The 13,581-nt window shown below is 40.6% G+C and overlaps 2 protein-coding genes across 2 annotated transcripts in view; both read right to left on the bottom strand.

Annotated features, from left to right (window-relative positions):
- hopx (HOP homeobox) overlaps positions 1-13,581 on the bottom strand; it is a 404,275-nt gene that overhangs the window by 219,162 nt on the left and 171,532 nt on the right. The gene's annotated exons all lie outside the window — the stretch shown is intronic.
- gm2a (ganglioside GM2 activator) lies at positions 7,052-13,270 on the bottom strand. Its single transcript, XM_072395163.1, has 4 exons — positions 13,045-13,270; positions 11,593-11,745; positions 8,951-9,133; positions 7,052-8,835 (listed from the first exon to the last, which is right to left on the bottom strand). The coding sequence occupies exons 1-4, from the start codon at positions 13,150-13,152 to the stop codon at positions 8,680-8,682; spliced, it is 600 nt and encodes a 199-aa protein (XP_072251264.1). The 5' UTR covers positions 13,153-13,270; the 3' UTR covers positions 7,052-8,679.

Genomic DNA, 13,581 nt, shown 5'->3' with positions numbered 1-13,581 from the left:
CATGTTGCCAGATAAGATCAGAGTGGAAGAATGGAAATACCACACACTGCAGAGAAGATAAACTGAGTCAGTGTGTCTGTGTGAATATTTTCATCAAATCTAATTTTCAGCCAAAAGCAGAATATTTTTCTCAGCTGATGCCTTCAGATTTAACTTGAAAGAGAAGCTCTGTAACAGTCTGCATTTTCTTTACTGTCATGTATTCATATTACTAACAAGTATTGTGTCCCATGTGTGTTATTGCTCTTTGCCTTTAGAGATTACGTTTTTTAAAAAGTGGAAATTTAGCAAAGAAAAACTGAAGCAATGTTTTAGAAAGATAAAAAAAGAAACATAAGACATGTTTCCATTAACTAGTTTAAAGCAAACAGATGTGTCACTAGAGCATGGCAGCAGAGGCTTAGTTGCTTGCTGCTGTAATTCACCAAAAGAAGTAGCTGTTTCGAACCAGAAAGCAAACCTCGAGGAGCTTCACACACAAATGTAACCTAGTTGTATATTTCTTCTTGGTAAAATCAAGAATTAGATCAAGAGTTTCTCAGTCAAAGCTCCAATTTGACATTTCACTTTTAAACAAAGTGGTCGGAAGTCCTCAAGATTGTGGACGGTGCCCAAAGGTCTTTAGAGGTTAGTTGTGAGAGGGAAGCTGGTTTATCTTGTAGTATTTCTTTCTAAATTAGTTGCTGGTGTCTTGCTGGATCCATTCTCAGATGGAGAGAAGACTAATGACCGTTACTTTGTTTGTTATTTGCTTTGAGCTAATTGTGTAGCTTCAGTGAGGGTCAAATCGTCGCTGTTTAATGATCTTTTGCTTATTTCTACTACTGCTCCCCCATATTTCTCAATTAAAGCCAATCCATAAAAGCCAGATAGACGTTTAGTGCAAGATAATGAATGAGCAATCGCCGCTGATCGCCCTTGAACAATACGAGCATTTGAGGAGCATTTCTGTTGACTTGGTGACCTGTATTATTCAAAATGATGGAAACAGAAATATTGAAACTATGGCCACCAGAGACCATTTCAACATGAAGCCTCCATCTGAGCACTCTTCATCCCATTGGCTGATCCCACATGACAACAGGTGATGACACGGGTCTGTTGACACCCAGTCCATAAAGTAGCTGAACTCATTCACCTCAGGTTCTATTGTTCTTCGGGTTTGTTTGTTTACACGTTGCCATCTGACCTTTCTGCTCCCTCCTCCTCCTCAACTTTGCCTCCTCTTGCTTCTCTAGGCTTTTTTCCCTCTAACATTCTGCAGACGTCTCTCCTCCCCTCTGCTCCTCACCTTCCCCTCTTCACATTCTGCCACCTTCCCCCTCACCTCCTCTCCTGAACAAGTTTCCTGTCACAGGAACAGGCTGACGTTGGAGGTCAGAGACAGGATGTTCACCAGAGAGGAGAAAAAAGACGAGATCAGCACAGTAAGTTGTGTGCTTCATTACTGCGCCATCATTTAAAGTATGAAACTGGAAGTCCATCTCTTGTTATGTCCATTTTTGTATCCGTTGATCAGAGGGTTGACCACGGTGTGTCTTCTCTTTATTTCCTACACCTAATTTAATCACACAAAACACAGTGTCTGCTGCCTATGTGTTTGTGCCCATTCATCCATTAAAGTCCTGTCAGGAAGCTCATGATGAAAATGACAAAAAAATAATAATAACAAGGTGCTACACGACAGACTGGGACTAATTTTCCACTATCCAGTCGAATCTGTGGTGTCTGAACTGTTAAAAAGAATGCAGGCAGAGGAAGCAGCAGCGTCATAACATTAGTCTGTTTCAGTGTTTAGTGGATGTGAAGTTTACATGTCTTCAGGGCTCTGTTTCTTCCTGCGATTGTGGATCTTCCTCTGCCTCTCCCAAACCTACTGACATCCTCAGCACACACACACACTGCATTACTTTCACTTACATTCATTAAAGATATAATCTACATCACATATGTGTATTTTACTGTGCAAGTTATTCATTCATTCCAACTGGAATCCTGGTAATCTTCCACAGATGTGCAAAATCCTACTTTCATTCCCCTTCTGGAATTTTCCTTTTGTATTGTAGGAGCCATTGTTTGGTGTCTGTAACTTTGGGATTTATCCTATTTTTACCATGGGTTGTGAGCCATATATAGATACAGAAACAGGAGACATGGGCTGTTTTACCGCTCGTTCAACCATTGCAACAACAGGCTTCAAATTAAAGCCGACACCAGCACACAAGAGGTTTGTTTAATCCTGTGAATAATGAATTAATTGGAAAAATCTGAATTTCACCCAAAGGAAAAGAGGATCCAAGGATATATTTTTTAAGCATATCAGAAAAAGGTCTCCTCCCTCAACCAGCTGAGTGATCAAACACAAGCCACTGCATTAGATTTCTGAGACGGGCTTTACTGTGCTTCCCATGTTGGATACAGTTGCTAAGAAGCAAGATAGTCAGTTTCTAATTCAATAGTGAAACATGTCGTTTGAATCTGACACATTTCTATTGATGGCTTTTAAGTGAATAAACCAGGTTTCAAAGAAGTTACAAAAGGAAAATAAACAGTTGTGGTGGACATCCACAAGACAAAAATGGAGAGCTCTTCTTCAGCAATTACTTACAGCTGATATATTATATCATATCTGGGAAGACGGTTCGTCACATGACTCAAATCAGAAACTGCCGGTGAGTCAGATGATATTCACAAAGTTGTTTCCATTCGCCAGTTAAAGGGTAACTCCAGTATTTTTAAACCTAGAGCTTATTTCTGGCATGAAACACGTTCATCTACTCGGCGTCCTTCGGAACGCCCCCCTGCAGCACAGCTCATTCACTCCGGTAAGAACGTCCATCGTACTCAAAGTCGTCGTTCACATCGTCAAAATCTGATAAATATCCTGCCATGTTGCACAAAACTATCAGCAGCAAACTCTGTGTGAAGTTAGCCGACTGTCCCAGAGCACGGAGTGAATAAACTGTGCTGCAGGGGGGCGTGTGGATGAAGTGGTCCCAGTAGAGTGCCTGTGTAGAAATCCCTCCGTTAGCTCTCCTATAGCTGCAAGTAGCCACATAACAGCAGCTATGAGCTAACAGAGCTATAGCACACGTTCATTCATTCATTCTTCTTAAAGTATTGGTGAAATAAAGACAGATAATGCCTTATTTAGAGGCTGCATCCTCTAAGCCCCGTTCACTCCGTTAAGTCAAAGTAGACTAAACAACAAAACAAGGTTTTAACTCACCTTTTCATTTGTATTCTTCTTATGTTGAAACTCTTTACACATACAGGTTTCCTTAAAATGGATGGAGAAACATTTCCTTCCATGAAACACTGGACGGCACAGTCTGCAAATCATACTGTACCGCACAGTGACTTACAGACTGAGCATGCATGTGGAAAAGTGGTGGAAAAGTATGGTCAAAACACCACAAAGATGCTGCACAACAGCTCCCTTTACAGCCATGTGCTGCTGTACTTCAGAGCTAAATCAGTTATATTCTTTTTGTGGAAAGATTGAAATAGCAGAGCTGAACTCAATTGATATGAGTCTTTTTTTCAGTCATCAGACAAAAGCTGAGCTGATTTGATGATAATAAATGTTATCATGTCAACATGGACAGAATAATTTATCATCTTTTGTAATTCTGAGGATAAAAACAGGGACTTGTGATTAAATCGCCGGGAGGTTTTGAGAACATAAGATTTGTGTACTGTCACAGCATGACCTCCAGGAATGTTGGCTGATTTTAATGGGATTAAAAGCAAAATGCTCTCTGAAACTGTCAAAACATTACAGTTCAAGTCATGCGATGAAACGAATAAAAAAATCTTTGTAAATCTGCGTCGTCTTTCAGGTTGGCTTCATCTCTGAATCCTGAGATACTGTGAGTCAATGTGAGGAAAACTTAATTCTACTTAAACTGCACACGTTGCTGAGGGAGAAGCATTCGGATGAGACCAGTTTAAACTCAGTCACGCCCTGACAGCATTAGCTGCACATTCAGCTCACTTCTGCACATTCAACTTTAATCCAATTCTTCAGGTCCAAATCTGCAGAGAAGGCTAAAGAAAGAAACTAAATGTGAGCTGATTTAATTTTCAGCTGGAGTCATTTGAATGTGTCAGATCTTTTAAGAATTCCTCAGAATGGGCCTTTTAAACCGATTAAACCGAATTAAATGGGGGAATCCAGGACAAACATCTGGGGTGGGCCGGGGCATCAAATCAGTTCTTTTAAATTAGAAAGTTAACTTTATTGATTACAGAACTATGGTGGTGTTACAACAGTTTGAACAGCTGCATTTATTTGATCTAAAGTATTTAATTTAGTTTTCTTTTATTTGTGACACATTTGTGATGATTGGATGATATCTAAGATTTGTTCAACTTGAAGTGTTGGCATGTATTGACAGATTTGTACTTAATTTGCCAACATCGTTGGGCTTTAGAGCCGTCTCAGCAGTATCGATAGGAAGGAGGAAGGAAAGCCAAGCAGCTACCACAGATATAATGTTCACTTTGTCCTTTTTCATGAGTTAGTGTACACGTATTGAATGATAAATACATGTTTAATAAGAAAATGTAGCAGCAAAGGGGTTTAAGCACAGTCATCCTATAAAAATCACGATGCAAAGGCTGAGTCAGATGCAGTTTATTTATCTATCTGTTGTGTATATTAATTTCTTTTTATATTTAAAGGAGGACATACTCTTGTTGTCGGCTCCCTGCTCCTCTCACTTGTTGCACACATATATGTCCTGCATGTAAAGCCACCTCAGATAGCAAAAAGACTTGCACTGCCTTCCCCTCGGAGTCCACTTGCACACTGCGCCGGATCCTATCCGGACCCGCGCAACTCCGCAATGGAAAGAAAAGACTTAAAAACACATGATCGATCTTGCGATCTGATTGGTTATCGGAACATAGAGGCTTTTGTTCCCAAAGGGATATTTCAGATGAGGCTGGGAGTACCAGTCTCATCTGAAATATCGATTTGTAGGCAGAATCCTTTAAACACCGCTTCCCTTTGTGAGCAACCAATCAGATCGCAAGATCGATCACGTGTCTTCAAGTCTTTTCAGAGACAGCCAAACTAAAGTTTACATAAGTTGGTTACTGGTTACATTTCCTATTCAGCAACCTTTGCCATATTTTTACCATGTTTGTTTGTTATTTTTGCTGCAATGAAACAAATGAAACATAAAGAGAGAAAGAAATTAACTCTCTCGTGCATTCAGACACAGTGCGAAGGTAAAGATGACAGCGTTTATGTCATAGAAATGCTCACAGTATTAGAATTTGTGGGTAAAAGGAAAAAGAAAAACACCACATTTAAATTTCAACTGTGCCTGGATGATCAGCAGCAACGTTGGTGCATCAGATCAGTTTTTCAGGCATAGATTTTGGGATAATATTCTTTAAATATTGTAAATACACATGTGTGCATGTGAGTATCTGTAGGAGGCAGCTGCAGATCACTTGTTGCTGGTTGGATCTCAGACAGGAAGTGCACTAATTTGACCACAACCACGGGATTGTAACCAGAGAGGAGGTAATATGGCTCTACTAAGAGAGCGACCACAGCATATGGGCACCAGATACACCTACATCACAAACATTAGCAATAACTCGCTTCATTTTATCAATTAATTACGTTAAGTGTCTGCTCCAGACTGGTTTATCTGTTTCTTTTCTGTCCAGTTCCTTCTGTGCCTGGCTTTGATTTATGAATATGCTCTGCCTGTCTGATAACTGCAACATTAAACACAAGATGTTCTCTGCTCCGCTGACAAGCTGCCGCAGGTGGATTCAAGGACAATTTAAGCTGATGGAATTCACCTGAACAGTTGGAAGCAACAGTGAAACGTCTGAAGATGAAATTAAATAAGTGCACATGCTTTTCTAAAAGCCTACCTTGTCATTAGGAAATGTAACATGCAGCTTAATGGCTATAAATGACAGTTTTACAGCTTTAAAGTTTCAAAATTGGACTATCTGTGTGTTCAAAAAGCACAGAATGTGAAAGCTTGTAGGTCTTTGTATCTCAGGAAAACCAGAAGAATGTTCAGGGTCTTTGGATCCATACGTGACGTCTTATATTATTACATTTCCACACTAAATCTGAAGCTTTTGTTCATTATTGAATTATTTAACCTGCACGTTCGACTAACGATTTAAAGAATATGGGGTTAACTTCTGGGTGGTAGAAGTTCTTATTCTTAATGTTGACATCCTGAAATACCTTCTGAGATAAAGCTGAAGTAGCTAACACTCTCAGGTTAGTGTGTATTAGGCAGTAGCATCATGATTGAGATGGAGGAGAATCAGTCTAACTGTTAACAGGAGCATTCAGAGCTGCGACACCGGACCTACAGAACATCTCCGGCAGGTTCAGGTCCAACATCTGACGACTCTGTGATGAGTAACTGGAGCTCCTTTTGGGACCTGGACTTCACAAATAAAGCAGCATTTTTAAAATGCAGACTTCAAACAGAAGTGTCTCTGTAATTTCATCTGTACAGAAACCACAAAAGAACCCGTTAATGAACATTTCCAAACTCTGAAAGCATCAAAGTATACATCACGCTTTTCTAATTATTATTTTCAGTACGTCTGGATTCAGTTCTACTGGTGCTGACTCACATCCTGCCAGTGAACCACTATATGTTGGATCTGTTTAGTGGAATTCCTCACTTTCCTTCTTTTGTTTTCTGTTGTATTTGTTGCTTCCTGTTAACATTCACTGCTGCAGAGGCCTTGAGTCCCATTTTACACTCAAGTGTCCCGGGATGTTTGTGTTGCTATGATTAAGATGTGCTCTTTGTGTAAAAATGATGTTTTTCTGTTTGGTCTGATCTGCTTCCTGTTTCAGTGGTAAAACTGGTTAAAACAGCATCATCTGTTGCTGCTGTAAATCTACTCAAACATGCAGTTGCTGCCATCAGACTTGCAGAGGATATGAAAAACTGCCACCTTGTGGCAAAGCAAGATACACAAAATACTGCAAAATCCAGTGTTTTAAAACCGCATTAATAAAAACAAAATGCACAAAAACGTACTCAGTCAAATAGTTTATTCAAATCTGTACACTTAAAGAGAAAAGCTCTGTTATCATCATAAAAACAATCAGCTTTCTAACTTCCTGAATCTGCATCAAACTGACTCTCATCTTATCTTATCTTATCAGTCATTTCTAATGTTTTCCTTCAGATCTGATCAGGCACCTTATGAAAATAAAATTAAAAGATTAAAATCATCTCTCACATGTTGGCTACTAAAGGCTCAGTAAAAAAATAAGTCACATAAAATCATTCCCTCAGACCTACTTATAGCTACACAAACAGATGAAAAACACAAAAGTAAGCTCGAAGAATGCTACACAAGATATTCAACTTTCAACTGTCTGATTAAATGTTCAGAAAGCAGCACGGAAGGAAAAGAAGCCCCCAGAGGAACATCTGAACGCCTCCCTCAGAGTATGGCAACCTTTTCAGTACCAACACGCAGGTTCACCGTCCTCAGAAGGAGATTTTTTTGTATTTTCTATTATTTTTTGTGTCTTCATGTAAAGGAAGACATTTTGTATTTGACCATTTGCTGAATTCAAAGTGGAACTAAGGCAAAATAATGAATCCCACAGGTTTAAGTCCTAACCTGAGAGAACAGATTTTAGCCTTTATTTATTCACATTCAGAAAAAAAACTGGTTAATCTGTCAGACCAACACTGATTTGTGAATTACTTTTGAAATATTAGAAAAACCTTCACACCAGCCCGTTTAGTCTGTTACACATGAGAGAAGTTGGACTTTTACTCACCGTTTGTCCCTTAGTGAAGTCCAGTAACGAACTGAGAGCTTTGTGGGTCGTTTAACACATGCGGAACTGATTCATTCTCAAACTTTACAATTAAACACCTTTGTCTCATTCTGATTGGGAACAAACATGCTTTCCACCGACACGTTCCTTCCACAGATGACCACAATAAAAGGATGTCTGGGGATGATTCCCACTCATGCAACCAAATTAATATCTAATCCCATTTAACAGTGGAAGAAAACGTGGAATCAGACAGAAACTTGAGGCTATCAGTTTTGATATTATCTGATATTATCATCTGTTGAAGACAGAGTGACACACCGCTGCTCAAAGGGGGAATTCTGCGTTTAGGCTTCAGATATCAAGTCAAAAAGAAGGTAAACTGAGATCTTACGCAAAATGGTACAGAAGAGAAGTGTAGAACTTTTGTAAAAGAATAAAAAAATCTTATCTGAGGATTAGAAAATAAAAAACGATGAAAAATGAAGAAAAAGGTGATGTTTCCAGTTTGGGAAAACAGAATTTGTACCTTTTTTTGGTTAATGTTAATAAAATCTGCATTCTTCTTGCTGTTTCAGACTCGTTAGATGAACCTGTGCGATGATCCGACCACACGGAAGAGCCGCCTCATGTTTCCTGTCATCTACGCTGTTTTAATGAAGAGCATTACTGCTGTGATTATCTGCTCTGATGCAGACCCAAACAACTGAAATGTTAGCGCCACTTGGACTTTAAAATCCTCATATTTTTGCTCATCTAAAGCGAAGTGGTTCTCGCCACTTTGTGCAACCGCTGCTTTTGTTTCCCAATTTTGATCACTTTAATGTGCAGATTAACAGAAACATGAAGCTCCTGCCTAATTGTTTGATGCCAGCTCAGTTGGAGTGAATGGAGAGGGACACTTTGAGGCAGCCCAGCTCTTTGCCCTGGCTGGCCAGGACTCCCTGAACCCGGTAGTTCCCGTTCGTCAGCCAGTAGGGGAGCTCCACGTAGGGCAGGTAGAAATCAGACTGAGGCAGCGAGTATGAGCCCTGAGCGGAGACAAAGATGGAGAAAATATCAAAGTTTGATCATTTGGCTTCAGAGAAACGTTCTAAACCATTTCTATCAGTAGATTAAAAATATTCTAAACAGTTCAAGACTCACAGCTTTAAAGGGGCAGCGACAGGGCAGGCCGTAGGTATGCAGCGGTTCAGGACAGTCCTGCCCAGGTGGGATCAGCTGGTTCAGAATATCACAGGCGTCCTGATAGTGACAACTGCCCAGCTCCTCCACGCAGGGCACCTTCACCCAGAAACCTGCCACCTCCTTCTCCAGAATCACATTCAGCTGAGGACGAAGAGGAGATGAAAAGCAGGTGAGCCCCAGAAGAGGCGGAGAAGCAGCTGGAAAGTGCATTTATCTCTCAAATCGCTCAAAGGAAGGAAGAAACATAGAGAGCAGATGATAGTTGCATAGCAGATACAAAGCAGGGTGCAATAAAGTGCTAAACGGGACAGTATTACCAGGCAAGTGTGTCTGAAACGAGGAAATGTAGAGTTTTGAGGAACCAGTTAAGGTTAATTTTTCACTGCGACTCCTTTAATGATTTAACATGTGCATCCATATACCTGAAGGACTTCAGCAGTCAGATACGTTTATGATTCAAAGAGACATTTTACTGCAACTAAACTGGCCCCATCTGAACCACCTGATCATCATCTGCTGAAAACCCCCCAAAAGAGTCGGGACAGGAGATAAAGCAACGTCAGATTCAGTCATTTTTCCATTAACGTTGACTTTTATGTCACTGCAGACAGTACAAATCTAAGATTTGCTTCATTTGTTAATATGCATCCATTTCTGCAGTTCAGAAACATTCTTTTAAAAGGAAACATTTACCTAATTATGGACTGAAATTAGCCTGAAACGTATCATTAGTTACAGGAGTGTCATTTTTTTTACAGCCCGAGTCTTCGATTTGTTTAAAAAAGCTGCTCCAAAAGATTTCTGAGATTCAGAAAACTGAATTTAGACAAACACTCATGTCTACTTTCAGTGTTTCAGCTGCTCAGTGAGCACATGACCACATGAAGCTCACATGAGGATGAGCCGCAGATTCAGACCAACAACAACCTGCTGACTGCAGACAGACTCAAATCTAAACAACACAGTCAAAGTGCAGCTGAGTGTCGCTGAGTCACAGCCGGGGACTCAGTGACCACTTCTGCAGCTCCTCTGAGAGACTGAAGCATCGGTGCTGCGTTCATTTGACTTACACGGACCCCAGAGCCAATAGGGGCCCTTGGCCTTCAGAGTTGTTGTTTTTTTTTTTTAACAATTTTAAAATAAATATTGGAATGAATGTGGTTTTGAAATGTAGTATGGCAATAAAATCATTTGAATATTTTAGACATTATAAGATTAATCGCTAATGTGTGACGACACAATTGACCCTTCGCTAAGCCCCTCCCACAAACAGCTTCTGTCCAATCCTACGTTAGCAACCGTAACTATGCACAAGAGGCCGGTCAAGCTTTCGGCAGAAAGCAAAATGCCGAAGCGGTGTGCACACGGGACTTGGAAGTCCGACAATCGTTATCAAAGAAGTTTGGAGGGTGGTGTTGAATTTTTTCCCTTCCAAGCCCGAGACGCAACAAGAAAGATGCCGGGTGTGGACAAATTAATGTGGAAGACCACACGAGCAGCTGAATCCCTCCAAAATCCATAAGTGCTAGCTAACGTTAGCTAGCCATAGCTAGCACTTAACAAAGCTAACGTTAGCTAGCCATAGCTTTGTGTGATAACGTTAACAAAGACGTCTCTGTTAAAGCTTGAGCCACTGTGTGACATTTAAGCAAAATAGACGAGATTGGAACACCTTTAATCTTGCAACCCCTTGGTTTGTGTCACTGTTGTGGCAAACTTGTGCAAGATATTGCTGGGCTTTGACGTGCCTTAACGAGGTCAAATGTGCATATCAGCCCCACATATGTGAGCAACATCCTGGTGCACTGTAAACAAATGCAAGATAGTTTATTTTAGCAAGAAATTGGCAAACAGAACGATAGTGAAAGCTAAAATAACTTTAATTTAAAATAGAAATGTCCTGTAGCCCAACTGAAGAGGCTACGGAAAAAGAACGGCGCAGATAACCTATTAGGTTACCTATATTTTAATTAAGGTGTTTATTCTATAAGGACTGGCTATTTGAGCGTTCTGTCTCTCCCATAATATGTATATTCATATTGTCCCGTACCTGGCAGGTGCCAAACAAAACAGGCCTTAAATAACAGTAATTAGTGTGCGTGTTGCCTGGTGTTGTTATGTGCACACGCATATTTTTCTCATGTAGGCAGGGGCCTGTGGCAAGTTTGTGTCCAGGGCCCGCGGTCATGATAATCCGTCTATGGACTGACAGCTTAATGTTGCATCATCAGGGACGAAAAGTAGAAAAACGATTCATAAATGTGGCTTTGCTAAAATTCCTTTTAGAGTCAAATAAATAGGAATAAAACCTCAGCTTGGTTGAGGACCGGAGGATTTTTTTTATTGTCTTGATAAATAAAACACTAATGAGTGAGGGTGTAGTTTCTTTTTCACATGACTGTACAGAACAAACCTCAAAACCACAAAAAACAAGAAGTCCTGGAACTCCACAGAGCTGGTCTCAACATCAGCGATAACATAACAAAAAGAGACGCACAAATCCTTCCCGAATCAGCAGGAACAACAGGAACTACCTGTCTGCCTGAAGTTCTCTGAGCCGGAATGTAACTGATCATTACCAGCAGCTGTAATTTACTCACAGAAAGAGGGGCGGCGAGTTCAACAGATGTGGATCCAGTTGCGGAAGCCGTGAGGTCTCCGGGGATGGCGATCGGGTCTGGAGACAAAGTCAGAGTCTTCAGCACAGCTGGAACATCAGGCTGTCCGCAGTTCTTCCAGTCAAAGCCCTGAACCTGCAGCGAACAGAGCCAGGGGGCATTTCACGTTTCTGTTCAGAGGGCTTTCAGTTCAGTCTGTGTTGCATGAAAATCGACTTGTTCAGACTTGAAACCTGCGTAAAGCAACCCATTAAATGTCTGCTTTAGCTTCCAGAGCAGCGGCCTGTAAGTTAGGCTGTGATTAGTGACACCGTCCTCTCATTTAAGATCGTTATTTAGCACGAATTTCATATGTCTGAGAATAATCTGACTACTTTTACATTGTTAAAAAAAGCTTATTATCACCGTATATCTTTTTGGAGTGCAGAAGATCACTGGAAATGAAGCTTGAAGTGAAGTTTGAAGGAAGAAGTAAACTTCTGTGAACTCAAACATGATCACATCATCTTCTTGTTTACACCGATTTCTTTGGTCATCAAACCCTGAAGCAGTTATCTTTCTTCAAAGGTTGTTGGAGGACTTTGACCCAGAATCTATTTTGACCGACCTGAAAAGGCCTCTGAAGCTGGATTACAGCCTTCGCATTAAATCTGAAACCATATCTTTATTTTGCTGCTAAAGGGTGCTTCTGCAAACATGTTGTGCTCCAGTTTTCTTCCCTTTAACCAAAGAAAAATGGACCGTATGCCCACATTTGAGTTGTTGCTGCTAAAGACAGCAATCAGGGCAGTTCAAAACATGACAAGAAAGTCTGGCTCCATGAAGTGAAATGGACAGAAATTAGGACTGGAGCTGGAACTTTTGCAGAACACTGCAAAACCGAATGAAATTAGCAGAAGTCAGAGGTGTCTCTTCCTGAAGAAGGACGTGTCTTTCTAACTTATTGTAAGGTTTAAGGGTTGTCTTATGTGGTAACAACAAAGCTGTTACATAAAAGCATCAAACTGAGTTTTAGGAGAAAAATAAGAAATAAACAGGAGAAGAAATGCATTTATATTAGGCTCCGTGTTTTATTCATTTCTTTAGAATTTGCTTTACGTGGTTTTACATTTTCTTAAATGCAACCAGAGTTAGCCTTATTTTTATTGCATTTGCTTTTCTTATGAGAGATATTCCGCAAAATACAACAACAAAATAGTTTGTTTCAACAGACTGCGTCCTGTGTTAAATATACGCTTGAAAGGTAGAAACGAACCACAATGAGGAAGTAAAGTGTCAGAAAACTGCGGAATAAAAGACTCATTTTCACCAGACTTCCAGCCTAAGCTGCATCAGTGCTTTTCATTTACAAACCTTAAATGTTTCCTGGGAGTTTTACCACTAAAACGTGTAAGAAGTTGTTTCCGAGCTGGAACACAGCAGGACTGGACTCACCTGTAAGTTTCTGACCTTCTTCAGACTGAATGAGGTGCAGTTCACCTGCGGCTGAAGCACAGCTGCAACCACAGAGAGGAGCACGGTGAGAGTCACACACTTGTCCATCCTGCCGCTGCACAGAGCCGTTAAAATGAGCGCACGACGGGATACAACTCCAGTGCGACACGGCTGCACTTCCGTGTTCAAGATCGCTGCGGTCCCCGCGTGTCACGTGACCGCCGAGTCATGTGACGCTCGCTTCGCCAGACTTCAGGTTGATAAATAAAAATATATTTGGCTGGGAGGTGTTTCTTAGAATCGTAACCAAAGTGACAGCAGGTCGATTCTGAACAAGAGCAAATCAAACTAATTTAATCTGCAACCAAAATATTCGCACAAAAGAGCATAAAAACATCATTTGTTCCCAGTTGCATCTATGAAAAACAGCAAAGATAACACAGTTTGACAGACAGAAAATAGGATTTCTGCAGCAACAAGGTGATTCCCAAAGAGCTATTAGCTGAAAACTTGGCATATCTCAGCATGGTGTGCAGT

The sequence above is a fragment of the Leuresthes tenuis genome, unplaced genomic scaffold, assembly GCF_036924035.1.
Source record: "Leuresthes tenuis unplaced genomic scaffold, fLeuTen1.0.hap1 SCAF_11, whole genome shotgun sequence".
NCBI classification, from domain to species: domain Eukaryota; kingdom Metazoa; phylum Chordata; class Actinopteri; order Atheriniformes; family Atherinopsidae; genus Leuresthes; species Leuresthes tenuis.
The sequence above is the reverse complement of the archived record's forward strand: the minus strand, read 5'-3'. Positions and strand labels throughout refer to the sequence as shown.

Bases quoted from the DNA above. Each gene is read 5' to 3' on its own strand.
- gm2a (XM_072395163.1), bottom strand. From the start codon at position 13,152: ATGGACAAGTGTGTGACTCTCACCGTGCTCCTCTCTGTGGTTGCAGCT. The intron at 11,746-13,044 runs GTGAGTCCAGTC...TGTTCGCTGCAG, and splicing joins AGAAGGTCAGAAACTTACAG to GTTCAGGGCTTTGACTGGAA. The intron at 9,134-11,592 runs GTGAGTAAATTA...CTTCGTCCTCAG, and splicing joins AACTCGCCGCCCCTCTTTCT to CTGAATGTGATTCTGGAGAA.